Genomic DNA, 14,949 nt, shown 5'->3' with positions numbered 1-14,949 from the left:
TTTTTTGTACAATTATTAAAATAGGTGTGTGTGAATCATGCATACGTGCCTCCCTGTGTCATTGTGAGCATATTGTGTCCTTTATTTCCATCATAACCCCGCCGAACTGACAGGAAGTCCTTCAGCATCGTCCCTTCTCTCCCGCTGTGCAACAACATCAGCACAGATACAACAGGAAGGTCGACACGCATCATATTTATTTTTCTCTTTTGCACAAATAAAAGACTCAGAGGAGTTTAAATGATACGATTAACCTCCAGAAAACCAAACGTTTGGAATGAAAACATGGTGTTGTTATTGTATCCTTGTGAGATAACGTTCAGTTCGTATGAGGTTTCAACATGTGTGAATTGCTTCGACGAAAGAATCTTCCAGTTGAACAGCTTTGGCGTTTCCATTTAAATGTGTGTAAACATGCACACCCACAAGTTTCAACAGACGCTTGTATGAGACATACTTTTTATTGGGTGTTTTCAGATACAATTCCACTCACATAGAAGCAATTACTTCACATAAATACAAGGTCACAGATATAATCTCATCTCAACCACATCTGTTATTTAGAAGATTTTTGTGACAACTCTTAACACACAAAATAAAATCGATCGCCACCTCCATCCATGTTTTTGGGACTACATGACAGATTTAAAAAAAGCAAATAACTGAACAGATACATAAGAAAATGAAACCATGTTTAAGGTCGATTCACACTCAGCATGTTGTGGAGGGGTTTATTTAAAATGTGGAGGGTTCACTGCTATAGTTGAATTTGTTCGGCCATTTGTTGGTTCACGGACACTGAGAATGTGGCTTTTGGGGCTGCACAATCGATACTCACCATTATTCACTGGTGCAGTATTCAAATCACATATCCAATGAATGAATCCCTGCATACACAATATATTCCACAGACCTAATCAAATATTTGTGTGGTACAGATCGTCTTTAAGAGAAATCACACCATGATCCTATTAATTTTTCATGTTTCAGAAATGGTCATTCCCTCTATGCCCCACGAACAGTCAACGCTAATGAGATCATAAATCATCACAATTGCAATATACGTCAAAATAATAGCTACAATTACTTTTTCCAAATTATGCTCCGTTTGTTTGCCAGCTAACTGAAGCATGTTGCATTATGGGATTGGGATTATTATGCAAACCGACGTTGAAAACAAACCCAAAACACAAGGGATTGTGGGTAAATCTCTCAGTTGGGCAGTTAATGGTTGGAAAGCCCAACTAAGATTTTAATTTGTCAATCATAATGTCTAAAAAAATGGTCTTTCCCTCTAATACCGCAGGAAGAATGGCCAAAGCTGATGAAGATCCAAAAAAAGGACATGGTGGATCATATTGCAATTCAATATATGTGTCTTGCTTGTGTTTCTTGTGGCTTTGTTAGTTTGCCAGCTATTCGCAGATGAAGCTGCTGGGACTCCCAGCAGCTTCTACTGAAGCCAGTCCCCAACTCCGGGGACTTCCGGCCGGGGACTTTGGGCGGCAGTATACGCCGTGAAGTGGTTTGCGGCCTGCCAGTAAACCCAAAGCAGAAGAAGAAGAAGTGACGTCAGCGGCTTCATTTGCCTAATCCTCCCTCAGGGAACTTATTCCAGTGTGAACGCGATCTGTACTTAGTTCATGAGAACTAAAGAGTTCTCATGAACTAAGTTCTCATGAACCTTTGTGGGAAAAGTACTGCGGTGTGAATGCGCCACATGAGCAGATGGCCTCTTGTAAAGCAGCCTGTGTGTGTATGAATGTGTGTCAATGGGTGAATGCTGACTTCTATATGTAAAAGCACCGTAAGGGGTCACAGGGACTGCAAAAGCTCTATATAAATGCAGTCCATTTACCATTAAGCTCTTTGTTCTTGTGCTCTCGCCTGGTGTGGACCCAACACTGTAACAGGAGCTAGTGTCAGGTCTGTGTTGACTCTAAAACAACGTCTCTAACTTGGCAGGTTACCAACACTTTGTCCAACAACTGAGCTACTTGTGAGTCCGCTTTGGTTTACAAGCTCCGGTTCACTTGAGACTGCAAACTAAACAGAAGCATTCCTTCAAGGAAAGCCTCACTTTAATAGAGTAACTCACTGTACATGGCTTTATGTACGCTTTTATATGCATGCCACCACCACAACTACCAAGGAGGGCTGGAGGAAAAGATACAACGTAATTTGGTCTTTCTAAAAAGTAGCTGTATATTGATTTTGATTCTTTTTGGCTGAAGCAAAGTGGTTTTAGAGAGGAGGAGGGGGGGGGGGGGGTTAGTGTGAAGGAAGGTTGTAGGGTGGAGGTAGAGGATCTGAGGGTTAGAAATGGGGAGTGGAGAGGGGAGACGTAGTTGTGGTGGTGGCTGGCAAACAGCATCAGTAGGAGGCAGGTGTTAATGTATACTCACATCTTGTTTAAGACATTACTAGAAATGTGGTAACCTTTTTAAACTAAGCCAAGCACAAGAACAACCACCAATGTCCAATACAAAACTACCATGACTCGACAAAATATCTGATCTTGAACACATCTTGAGGATCCTGGAGTGCAGGTCTGTTGGTGGTTCCCATAGTCCACAAAAAAAGGTCAGGTGCAGAGCTTTCGGCCACCAAGCCCCGTTCCTCTGGAATCAACTTCCAGTGACGATCAGGGAGGCAGACAGTGCCCACACATTTAAGAGCAGGTTAAAGACTTTCCTTTTTAGTACAGCGTACAGTTAAGACTGGTTTTAAACCCCCTTTTAAACATCCTCATGGACCCTTCGTTTTATGGAATTTTATTTATTGTACTCTAACTGTATTTGTGTCATGTTCCTTTTTAAATTGGTATTTTCACATTGATCTTGTAAGATACGTTTGTTGTGTTTACATTGCCAATTGTGTTTGCTGACTTGTGAAGCCCTCTGAGACAAATAGGATTTGTGATTTTGGGCTATATAAATAAACTTGAATTGAACTTGAATCAGATAGCTATTGGGGTCTGTTAGCGTTTCGGAATAAAAGGCTAGTGTTTGATTGGGTATCAGAGGTTGGATAACTGATATTTCTAGATGTTTGGTAGTGTGAAGCATTGACATGTTAACATAATTGGAGACAGCGTTGGAGGCGCACGCTGACTTTCACCCCCACTCAAATGCATTAGAGTACACATGTACAGTACGAGCATATGCTGTACATTAATTATAATGATTAGTCTTGATCTTATGAATACTAATTGGGGATTTGAAACCAACATTTCCATTTTTTTCCCGCTGCAATGTGTCTTACTTTTTTAAAACAAGGAAAATGTAGAAAAAGTATTCAGCCCAATAACTATTAAACGTCATACTTTGAGCACATTATCCAACATTAGCCAATCAGAAGCATCTACCACTGATATGGTGCGGGATTTTTGCAGATGACAGCAAATGAAAAAACACTTTGAGTTAACGGTACTTTTTTCGTTTTGAATATGAATCCATTTGAAAGCAGCTACTTCTCCGCTACTTAAAATATGTGAGGGGTCACTCCTTAACTGTCAATGGCGGAATATAAGGAAAAATATTGGAGAAGTATTTTCCAGGTGGAGGGAATGAAGATTAAAGGATTTGAAGAAAAGTGGATATTATCAAGAAATCTGTCAGCAGCTCCAACGCAAAGAGGTGTCCCTACAGTACATCTGCACAAAGGCCGGGGGAGAATGGGCAGGATTTCATCAAAGGGGGTCGAGTGGAAAAGAGACTGAATTGGGCGATGAGATCACCATGGCAACTGGGACCTCCGCGGTGTGGAGCATGAGGGTGGTGTGTGTGTGTGTGTGTGTGTGTGTGTGGGGGGGGGTTAATGCTGAAGTGCTCCAAAGTGGAGGGAATCGCTCTTCAATTTGATGGTTTTGGGAGATTCTCATGGCGGCAGTCCAAGTACTCACAGTAATGAATTCTACACACACACACACACACACACATACACACACACACACACACACACTAACAGTTATATAACACGACCGCACGGACACTGAGGTCATCACGCTTACCTCAGTGTCCGCGGGCTAAATAAATAAGAATACTCAGAAATCATGTTCCCTGATGGTGGCGATATAAAAATAAAAATGTAAACAAACACAAAGAAAAACTAAAGATTGCACGTTTCAGAGAAGGACGATTCATATCTACTCCTATTGGATGGTGTTTCCCTGGAAATCGTTCTTATCAGTAACAAAAAGAAACTCACATATTTCCTCATTTAAAATGTGTTCACAAAAACCTTCCATTTACTAAGTCACAACTTCAAACTGCGTGCATCGTATCGGAGTCACAAAGTGGATTACTCCCCTCGTTTTAAAACAAAAAGTGTTTTAACACACTCAAAACCTTAAATTCCAGTTACTGTACATTAATGGTAATGTTGAGATGAAGTCCAGCCAACCACAGGGTAGGAATGATGAGGCGTCGCGTCACACATGATCCTGGAACAGAGAGGAAACAGAAATCAGAACAAAATATATATATATATTAAAGGTCCCATGTCATGCTTTTCTGGTTGTTACCCATCCCCTTGTGTTATGAAGCTTTGTCTGCATGTGAACGGTCTGCAGAGTCACAAACCCTCAAAGTGCACCCTGTAGCGAGTAAAACTCTAACACAGGAAATACCTGTCTGTGCTGCCCCAGAACGCCACGTTGGACATTTCTCTTTTTCCATTGTTTACTTCCTGGGTTCTGTGACGTATTTCGGGTATAGTGACGTTTGGACCAATCCGCAGACTTCCTCACACACACACACTCGGCGGGACGTTGCGAGGCTCGCTGCTGCGAGGAGCGGGACAATGTGAGCTGGCTCACTGGTGTGGGGTCGGCGAGACAGCGAGACACCGCGGAACTCAGCCTGGGCACACACACAAACTCCCAGCCAGGCTGTGGGTGTGTGTGTGTGTGTGTGTGTGTGTGTGTGTGTGTGTGTGTGTGTGTGTGTGTGTGTGTGCCCAGGCTGAGTTCCGCGGTGTCTCGCTGACGACCACTGGGCTCACAGGGAGGGGGGGGGGGCAGGAGCTCCAACAAGCTGTTTAGGACAGAGAGTGAATCCACATACTATACAGAGATGCTGTGAGAAACCAATGTGAGTTTGGAAAATTGCACAATATGAATTTATTTTAGTAGACCTCAACAATGGAATTATAATCAGTAGAAATGGCCATGACACGGGGACCTGGAGAATAGAAGGGAATTGGGGCCGTGCTTAACAACAGAACACAATATAAAAACATCCAAACTTGCTCACAGTATAATCCAAATTGTATTTATTCACTACTCTCGAAACCCATTGCATGTGTGTGTGTGTGTGTGTGTGTGTGTGTGTGTGTGTGTGTGTGTGTGTGTGTGTGTATATTGCTTATATATAAACAAATAAACAATATGTTCTCTACTCTCGAAACCCATTACTTGACATGACAAAATGTTACTATTTAGAGAGGACATATTGTGCTAATTTCTTGCAGACCATTGACATGCACTAAAACCTTTATTACAAACCACAGGAGAGGAGAAACCACAAAAAGCAGAATTGGACTTCTTTAAACTCTGACTACTTTTAAATCCAGGCTGAAGACTTTTCTTTTAGCCGCTGCTTTTAATTGAACTATTCACATCTTAGACTTGTAAGATGTATTTTTTTGTGATGTTTATTTTATACTGTCTTTAAAGGCCATTTTCTGAATGTCTTTCATTTTTTGTAAAGCACTTTGAATTGCCTTGTGTTGAAAGCCATATAAATAAACTTGCCTTGCCTTAAAACACTCCTAAATAAACAGTCTGAAACCTTTGTAGGAAAACAGATCATCCAAAAGTGTTATGTTAAAAACAAAGAACGATTTCAGGAAAAATACTAAATATATTTAATAGTAAAATGTGTTTGGGAAGTCCAGAGCATATCACCTGATACGCAGCAGATGTTTTTCTGCCTCGATTCAAATCAATCGCTGAAAACCTTTCTATGCTTTTTGATTCTTTGTTCGCTGTGGAGGCATGTGAGAAAAGAAGAATTCAAGGGAACCACATGGGGAGTAATTGATATGTTAATACTTGTTTTGTGGGTGAAGTATTTCCTTCATTTCCTCAAATATGAGCATTACTTACGAGCAGTACTATGACTGTAAGTATCAAAACAAGATGTTGTTCAGTAGATTCTAGTTCTGCAGGATTTAAGAGCACGAGTGGCTCCGAGCAAACATGCTTTACAGAAATCATAAAAACGCTTTTCTCTCTGCTTTTCTCTCAGCTGACTTCAGTCACTGCAGGCTGTTCGGTGCAGGCGTTTCTTCCTCACTGGAGGAGAAGAATGGAGAGGTTTCTGAATTGCAAACAGGCGAGTACAGTATGCAGCCTTCAGGGAAACCTTTGCTAACAAGAAGCCAACAGAAAGAAAATCTTCTTCTCACGATTTTGTCTCCTTTTGATATTTTCCTTTTGTCTCCTTTTGATATTTTCCTTTTGCTACGGGTCGTTTTTATGAAAGCAAGAATTACATCAGGACACTAATTGTTTTTTATACGGTATCAGATCTATTACTCGAGTGCAGTGTTTCTTAAACTTTTTCACACCAAGGACCACTTAACCACTAAAAAAACACTCGCGGACCACCTAACTCCACGGATATCCAAAATCACATCGTTTTTCTAGAACAGATTACAAATCGCCTGAAAATGGTACAAACAAGTGGCAGCATGTGTGATGAAGGTGTTGCGCTGGGCTATATCATGCAATCAAAAACTTAAGCTCGCTCCATTGCGGAGATATTCCCGTGAGAGTGCGGAAAACTTAAATGTATTTATTTATTTCAAATGTGAAATTTTACCAATATACTCACGGACCACTAGGGGGCGCTCACGGTCCGCGGACCACACTTTGAGAAGCACTGCTCTAGAGTTTCATTTCCATTCAGTAGGCTATGGTGAACCCAGCACAATGTGGGTTAATGTGTTTATTATAATCCAAAGCCTCATGTGGATTACATTCAGTTTTCTAGTGGAGAATGATTATGTTTTTTTGTTAAGTTAAATGTTCATTAATTGTCAACCTGCAAATGTTTCTGAGAATTCTCAGAGCCATAATAAAATGACTGTTTTTTAAAATTGTATTCACCATTGGCTATCTTTTAGCTTTGGTTATGGAGAGCCTTGTTCAGTGCGTGAGAGCAGGTAAATATCTCAGAAGGACATATTTTAGAGACATCATAAAAGGTATAGTGTATTTAATCTTTACATGTCTACATTGTCGTTGTTGAATTTTACTTAGAAGATATGCAACTTGCACACTTGTATAATGTATGTATAGATCCACAAACTCACAGAAACATTTAGATTTTCTTGAGTTAAGTTGTGCATAAGGAGGGTGTATTCATTTGATTTACCTTCAATACATTCTTATTTATTTTGTTCTTACCAAACAATCTGAAGAAAGCGTACTAGTCAGTAACTACCTGACTCTCAAAGTCAATTACAAAATAGACAATAACAGAAAAACACTAAAACACATATTATTGTGTATGAAAACACAGCTTGTTTTTGGCTATTTTGTATTTGTAATGTGTAAACCAGACACACAGGCTTTAGATTTAGCCCTCATCACAGGTTGTATCTCTCACAGTGTGTCTGAATTACTCACCATGTTACTCCCAGAAGTAGCGCAGGTACCATATAGTTTCATTCTTCAGCTGAGGGCCAAACAGAGGGTTAGCCTGAGCCAAGATGGCTACCAACCAGCTGCATACAAAGAGAGAAAAACATGATTAACACACTGGTCTCCAACACATGAAGGATTTACCTTTTCTTTGGTAAATGCAGCTTTCTTTGATTTTACAGCTCAGGTCTGGCAGCTTCACTCTTAAATCAATACACCGATTAGAGTGGTGCAGTGTTGATGTATTTATGTAGGCCAACCCATAAATTATCATCTCCCTGGTTCCCTCGACATCAAATCCCATTCGATTTCGGAATATTGCAGAACATTGGATCTGTGGCATGCACACCTTTATGATACTTACACGTTTTGTTCAGCAGGATCATCTCCACATTTAACACTACTTTGTGAATTTTTGAGTAAAAAGCTCATGTTGGGCTATAAAGAATCTACAGCAAGGTCACATGACTTCACGTCACCACCGCTAAGCTAAAGGTGGCTAATGTTGGGCGTGATGACGTTTAGTAGTCTCATTTAGACACTTGTTAGCAACCGCCATTTTAAAATTCACCAATGGGGTTTTACTGATGTATTTTATGTTGTAGAACAAAACGTTAAAATCTCTTTAGCTTGAAATAACCACATCATTTTTTTCTAATCAGAAGTCTAGAACAGATTGAAAAAAATATCAGCTTCGAGACAAGTGAACAGGAAGTGCTGAAATGCTGATTCCCCTGTTTTAGGACTCCTTCCTGCACCACTCTAAATAATAAGTCATACTGTATGTTATATATGATGGTCTTCAAGATGCTACACGAATGATCGATATTATGTAACATTACTCATGAGTAAGTAATGTCTTCTTTATCACTCTGCTTCTGATCAAATTATTCCAACTCATCCTTGCATCATTTCCAAATGTAACCTAAGACCTTTGTTGACTTAAAGGTGGGGTAGGTAATTCACTTCAGAAACACTTTTTGTTATATTCCATGGAATGCTCTTAACATCCCGATAGCAATAAATACATTAAATGCTTTGATAATAAATATATAAAAAAATGTCATCTGTGGAAGCCGTGGCGCTGTAAAAAGCACGACCAATCATCTGAGCCGGCCCGGCTAAAGTAACTGGATGGCCTACCTGCCTGTCAGCCTTCCATCTGGGCACAAACTTATCTCGTGCCCTCATTGGTCATGTGTGCGTTCGTGTGTGTTGGAGGAGGGGCTCTGGAAGGAAGTCTATTTTTTCGGTTGTGTACTTTCAAATTCTAGCGCACTCGAGCTGGTTTCTCCATTCTTACATACCCCACCTTTAATGTTTGGAAATCTACTTTTGTTTATCCACTCTGATGTTAAAGGACTACACTGCCCTCTAGTGGCAGAGTGATACTCCTGCACCTCCTACTTCCTGCTCCAAACACTATCTTCATCATTCATCATATCATCTGCATGGCAATAGTTTTTCCAGACCGTTTTAGGAACTCTTCAATGTAAAACCGCAGAATATGCTGGAGATAGACATCAGTGTTGTTTGTTTGTTTTTTCTTCTTCACCACACAATCAAGCAATAATGCCAAATTGTATACCCTAATAGCTCATAAAGATAACCTTTGTCTTGCATTTGCTGTCAAGATCCATCTCGTTCTCCTGCAGGTTGTTTCATTAGGAGCAGTAATGCGGCTGTCTTTTTATTTCTGGTAGTACTTTTCTTGTCTGATGGCCTTGAGATGAATATCTTCTTTCAGGTTATTAGATTTTCCTTGTACGAACCACTTGACACAGGCTGTATGCCCCGTTTGAATTCTTGCAAATCATTGGCCATTGCTTTTAATTGCTCGGGTCTCCCAGCAACATTTTCTCCAGCAAGAAAACCATTGTGAGTTTTTCCAGGGGTTATTATGACATTTTTCATAGTTGTTAAATGTCAATTGCCCTGCTTTTGTTGATCTTCGCCTCCCATTAATATAAGGCATACAAATGTACATGCATACAAATGTCAAACTTCAAGAGCGGAATACTTTTAGAAATCGACTGAAGCAGAGTGTGATTACGCTGACAGCTATATTAATAAAAAGAGCCGGGGAAAAAACTGCCATTAGTCACATTCATAGAGGAAACACTTATAATGTGAAATGTATTAAAGAAGACATAATCTGCTAATTTTCAGGTGTATATCAGTATGTAGTGTCTCTACTTTAAAGAGTCCTCTCCTGCTGATGTTCAGGTGTATATCAGTATGTAGTGTCTCTACTTTAAAGAGTCCTCTCCTGCTGATGTTCAGGTGTATATCAGTATGTAGTGTCTCTACTTTAAAGAGTCCTCTCCTGCTGATGTTCAGGTGTATATCAGTATGTAGTGTCTCTACTTTAAAGAGTCCTCTCCTGCTGATGTTCAGGTGTATATCAGTATGTAGTGTCTCTACTTTAAAGAGTCCTCTTCTGCTGATGTTCAGGTGTATATCAGTATGTAGTGTCTCTACTTTAAAGAGTCCTCTCCTGCTGATGTTCATGTGTATATCAGTATGTAGTGTCTCTACTTTAAAGAGTCCTCTCCTGCTGATGTTCATGTGTATATCAGTATGTAGTGCCTCTACTTTAAAGAGTCCTCTCCTGCTGATGTTCAGGTGTATATCAGTATGTAGTGTCTCTACTTTAAAGAGTCCTCTCCTGCTGATGTTCAGGTGTATATCAGTATGTAGTGTCTCTACTTTAAAGAGTCCTCTCCTGCTGATGTTCATGTGTATATCAGTATGTAGTGTCTACTTTAAAGAGTCCTCTCCTGCTGATGTTCAGGTGTATATCAGTATGTAGTGTCTCTACTTTAAAGAGTCCTCTCCTGCTGATGTTCAGGTGTATATCAGTATGTAGTGTCTCTACTTTAAAGAGTCCTCTCCTGCTGATGTTCAGGTGTATATCAGTATGTAGTGTCTCTACTTTAAAGAGTCCTCTCCTGCTGATGTTCAGGTGTATATCAGTATATAGTGTCTCTACTTTAAAGAGTCCTCTCCTGCTGATGTTCAGGTGTATATCAGTATGTAGTGTCTCTACTTTAAAGAGTCCTCTCCTGCTGATGTTCAGGTGTATATCAGTATGTAGTGTCTCTACTTTAAAGAGTCCTCTCCTGCTGATGTTCAGGTGTATATCAGTATGTAGTTTCTCTACTTTAAAGAGTCCTCTCCTGCTGATGTTCAGGTGTATATCAGTATGTAGTGTCTCTACTTTAAAGAGTCCTCTCCTGCTGATGTTCAGGTGTATATCAGTATGTAGTGTCTCTACTTTAAAGAGTCCTCTCCTGCTGATGTTCAGGTGTATATCAGTATGTAGTGTCTCTACATGTCTCCATGCTTTAAAGTTCAAAGAGCTCTTTATTGTTCTCGTACTTCCTGTGCTGCAGCACCTCTTTTCACCCTCTGTCTGAAACCAGAGCCCAGTCTGCTCTGATTGGTTAGCTGGCAGGCTCTGTTGTGATTGGTCAACCTCTTAGAGATGTCCCGCCTCTTAGCCTATAACGTACAATGTGTTGGAGCTCTAGCCAATAGGAGCGCGAGTGTTACATAGTGATGTCACAATGTTAATAAAGTAAACAAAGGAGATTAATGGAGGCGTTTAACAAACTACAGGAAAGGGAAAAACCCAAAAAGCAGATCAGGGCCTCTTTAAGGTTTCATTGTAATCAGAGCTGTATGTGAATATAGCAGAGTCTCGTGCAACATGCAAAATGACAGCCGCTTCACACCATAGAAGAAGAAGAGTGTTTACTTACAACAGGTAACAGCAGACGGCTGTGAGGATGAGACTGGTGACAATCACACTGCAAAGAAAACAGAGAGGGGGGGTTACATATCTGCAGCTCTGTGCACACACTCATGTGACACTCACTGTTAATGTGATGATGCGTTCAGGTACCTTACAAACTGACAGTTAATGGGTCGAATGAAGTCTTTTACATTCAAGCCTTTTAAAACACGTATTTTTGTAATCAAATATGATTTTTTTTTAACAAAACATTTAGCAGGTGCAGTGCAAAGTAATAAACAGAGCACTTACTGTTTACAGAAGGCAAATAACATGTTTTTTTAAATCAATAAAATGCAATAAACACATGAAGATAATTCCAGAACTGAATACATGTTAATGGTTCGTGTCATAAATGTAAAATGTTATTATTTAAGTGAAATGAAAGAGAAACCCCCCCATGGCATGCATCCATATCACCCCTTCCTCTCTTCCAATGTTTAATTAAATAATGCAAGGTGTCTAGATAAATAAAGTTAAAATATGTATACATGTCATTTGGTGTGTTGAGAAAACCGAAATGCTTCGAGAAAAATATATGTATCATTATATCATGTGTCTACTTTTCTGATGTGTAATTTGTTCATATATAATTTGTAAGTCAGTAATATTTTTGTTTATAAATGTGACACTGCTTTAGTTTGTATAGTACAATAATGATCGTGTTTCATTTAATTATTATTATTTATTTTTTTGTATTATTATTTTACACATTCGAAATAAATCAAATCAAATACTTGAGTACTGTTGAAGCATTTCTGATGTTTTAATTAACAAAAAGCACTTAGCTTGATTGCATATAGCCTGTGAACCGGTAGCTTCAGCCTCACTGTTATTTACACATATACCAGGCCTCACAATTCTGACTTTTTCAACATTAAACACCAGCAATAACACATTTTTCTTTTAATATTTCCCCCTAAATGATGTTTTGATGCTTATTTATCCCTGAATTGACCCTTTAACCTTACTGTGTGGAAGGAGAGGATGATGGGATGCAGGATGACGCGCAGGGCCTCCATCACTATACTGTGTGTATTTATAGAGATGCCATGCAGCGTAATGCAAAGATAACATTGATTTTGAATCCTAATAAAAACTCCTAATATCCGAAATTAAATGTGTGTGTATAGAATGAAAGAAAACGCTCTTTATTAGTCGGTGTTAATTGCAGCAAATGAACGGCCGCTCGACCACCTACCCCCGGTTCGGTCCTTTGGGTACCAGAAACGGAGCCACGATCCCCACGAGCGCCCATAACGTGGTGAAGCAGATCATCGGCAGCGCGAGAGAGTGAGACACCATGGCTCCTGTCCGCAGAAAACAGCAAATTAACAAGAATTAATGTCGATATGTCCTCCTGGAGATAAAGCGCATCAATGGCTGCTGACACTGCCAGTCGCTTCTGTGGTGTTCCGCCCACTTAAGCCTAAACGCTCCCTGATTGGTGGAGATCGGGGAGATGGTGGAGTCTGATTGGTTCAGCTGGATGTCTATTTGTATTACAGGGAGAAGGATTGGAGGGATGTTTGTGGACAGCAGATTGCAGGCAAATGTTTGTTTTTTTCATCTTCATCCAAACAATGTGGATCTATACTGTGTTTACATATCAGGAAGAAGATAATACAACTATTTAAATTCAGAATCCAGCAGTTTCGACAAAAATACAGTATTTTTCTCTAAATAACCCTATTCAATTCATTTCATTCAGCAGTAAAACAATTAACATATGTACACCAAACAACTCAAACAATACAAAAACTTTTATCATTATGAAATCATTGTTTAAAACAAAACGTTTGTCCTTACATTTGAATGTTTTTATATCTTATTTTATCTTCTGTTGCACATTTTTACTTCTTATGTTTTACTTAATTGTATTCAAAAATGGAACTACTGTCACAAAAAACAGTTTCCCCCTGAAACTAAAGTATTTCTGATTCTGACAGTCGGCCAAATTCAATTCAGAGTGTCCTTCCTCAACGCCTCTGTCAATTCAAAGTTACTGGAGACCGGACTTCAGCACGTTTGCAGGAATACTTTGGTGGTGGGAGAAGTACTCAGATCTTGTAGTAAAAGTAGAAGTACTCAGATATTGTAGTAAAAGTAGAAGTACTCAGATCTTGTAGTAAAAGTAGAAGTACTCATAACTTGTACTTGAGTAAAAGTACCAGAGTGTAGGAATACTCTGTTACAGTAAAAGTCCTGCATTCATTTACTAAAAGTATAAAAGTATTCTCATCAAAATATAGTGAAAGTAGCGACAGTAAAAGTAGTCGTTGTGCAGATTGGTCCATTTCAGAATAATATATATATATGTTTTATAATGATTGATCATGAAAGTGTTCTCAAAGCTGGTAAAGGTGCAGCTAGTTTGAATGGCTTTGTGTACTGCAGGTGAATTTACTCCAGGTGGAACTAAAGTCTGATTCAACACTTGATTAGATTTCACATCCTTCATCCACATCTGTGAAGTAACTGAAGGTATTAAATACATGTAGTGGAGTAAAAGTACAAAGTAGCATAACATGGAAATACTCAAGTAAAGTACAAGTATGGTGCTTCGAAACCAGAGGACTGCAACAAAAAAGGGTCCAAAGACCAAGAGGCTAAAGCAGGAACTGAGAGCAGGAACTGAGCAAAGACTGAGCCGCGATGCGACTCTTAAGGTTCTCTATAGAGCTAAGCCCTCCATCTTTAGAAACATCTGATTTGATTCTTTGTCTTTTCAAAGGATAAGAGTTGATGTTGCTTTCTCACATAATCAATCATTGACTTTTTTAAGGTATGACTATGTAAGCTAAACAGCGGTACCAATCACTTCATATCAATCACTGAACGAAACCTGATCTGTTGAATTAAAAAGGAATCAAACCATAACATACCCGAATATGCATTGCGTTAATGCACACAATGCACAACAATATTTTGTATTACTGCTGATTTGTATTCCATTTTGTATTCCTTCTATTCCATTCCATTACAATGTAAATACTGTTATATTTGATTATGTATTTAATTATTTTTAATATTTTTCTAGTTCTCTCTGTGTTTTTAATTCTTGTTTTTATGCACCATGACATCAAGTCAAATTCCTCGTACATGTACCTGGTAATAAACTCTGATTCTGAATAGAAGTGAACTTGTTTTACAACGACGCACACTTATACATAGGTGCATATACTGTGTTTGTCTACACATGCATTTGTTTATCTCCTTGTATAGTAAATCAGTAAAATACGCACCATCAATGCTGATAAGAGGACAAAAGGGGAAGCAGGGAAATGGGGGTTTGAAGCTGTAAACTCTCCAACAGTCCCCAAACGTTCATAAAACAGGACTGTGATTAGGGGTCTGGTCCCTTATCAGGGTCTCAGGAAAGTTTGAGAGTCGTAAACCCTCGTCGTAAAAGTTGATCAGAGTGGCTCTCCGTTTGTTGTTTTAGTTTCTGATGGTCTGTTCTGCAGAATATCAACGTATTCTGCAAGAATGTAGTTGAAGT

At 39.3% G+C, this 14,949-nt stretch overlaps 1 protein-coding gene across 1 annotated transcript; it reads right to left on the bottom strand.

The window, feature by feature from the left end:
- Positions 1-445: 445 nt before the first annotated feature.
- atpv0e2 (ATPase H+ transporting V0 subunit e2) lies at positions 446-12,857 on the bottom strand. Its single transcript, XM_034237066.1, has 4 exons — positions 12,649-12,857; positions 11,416-11,463; positions 7,637-7,734; positions 446-4,444 (listed from the first exon to the last, which is right to left on the bottom strand). The coding sequence occupies exons 1-3, from the start codon at positions 12,750-12,752 to the stop codon at positions 7,641-7,643; spliced, it is 246 nt and encodes an 81-aa protein (XP_034092957.1). The 5' UTR covers positions 12,753-12,857; the 3' UTR covers positions 446-4,444; positions 7,637-7,640.
- Between the last annotated feature and the right edge of the window lie 2,092 nt (positions 12,858-14,949).

The sequence above is a fragment of the Gymnodraco acuticeps genome, unplaced genomic scaffold, assembly GCF_902827175.1.
Source record: "Gymnodraco acuticeps unplaced genomic scaffold, fGymAcu1.1, whole genome shotgun sequence".
Taxonomy (NCBI): domain Eukaryota; kingdom Metazoa; phylum Chordata; class Actinopteri; order Perciformes; family Bathydraconidae; genus Gymnodraco; species Gymnodraco acuticeps.
Note: the sequence above shows the minus strand (reverse complement) of the source record. Positions and strands in the feature narration are given on the sequence as shown.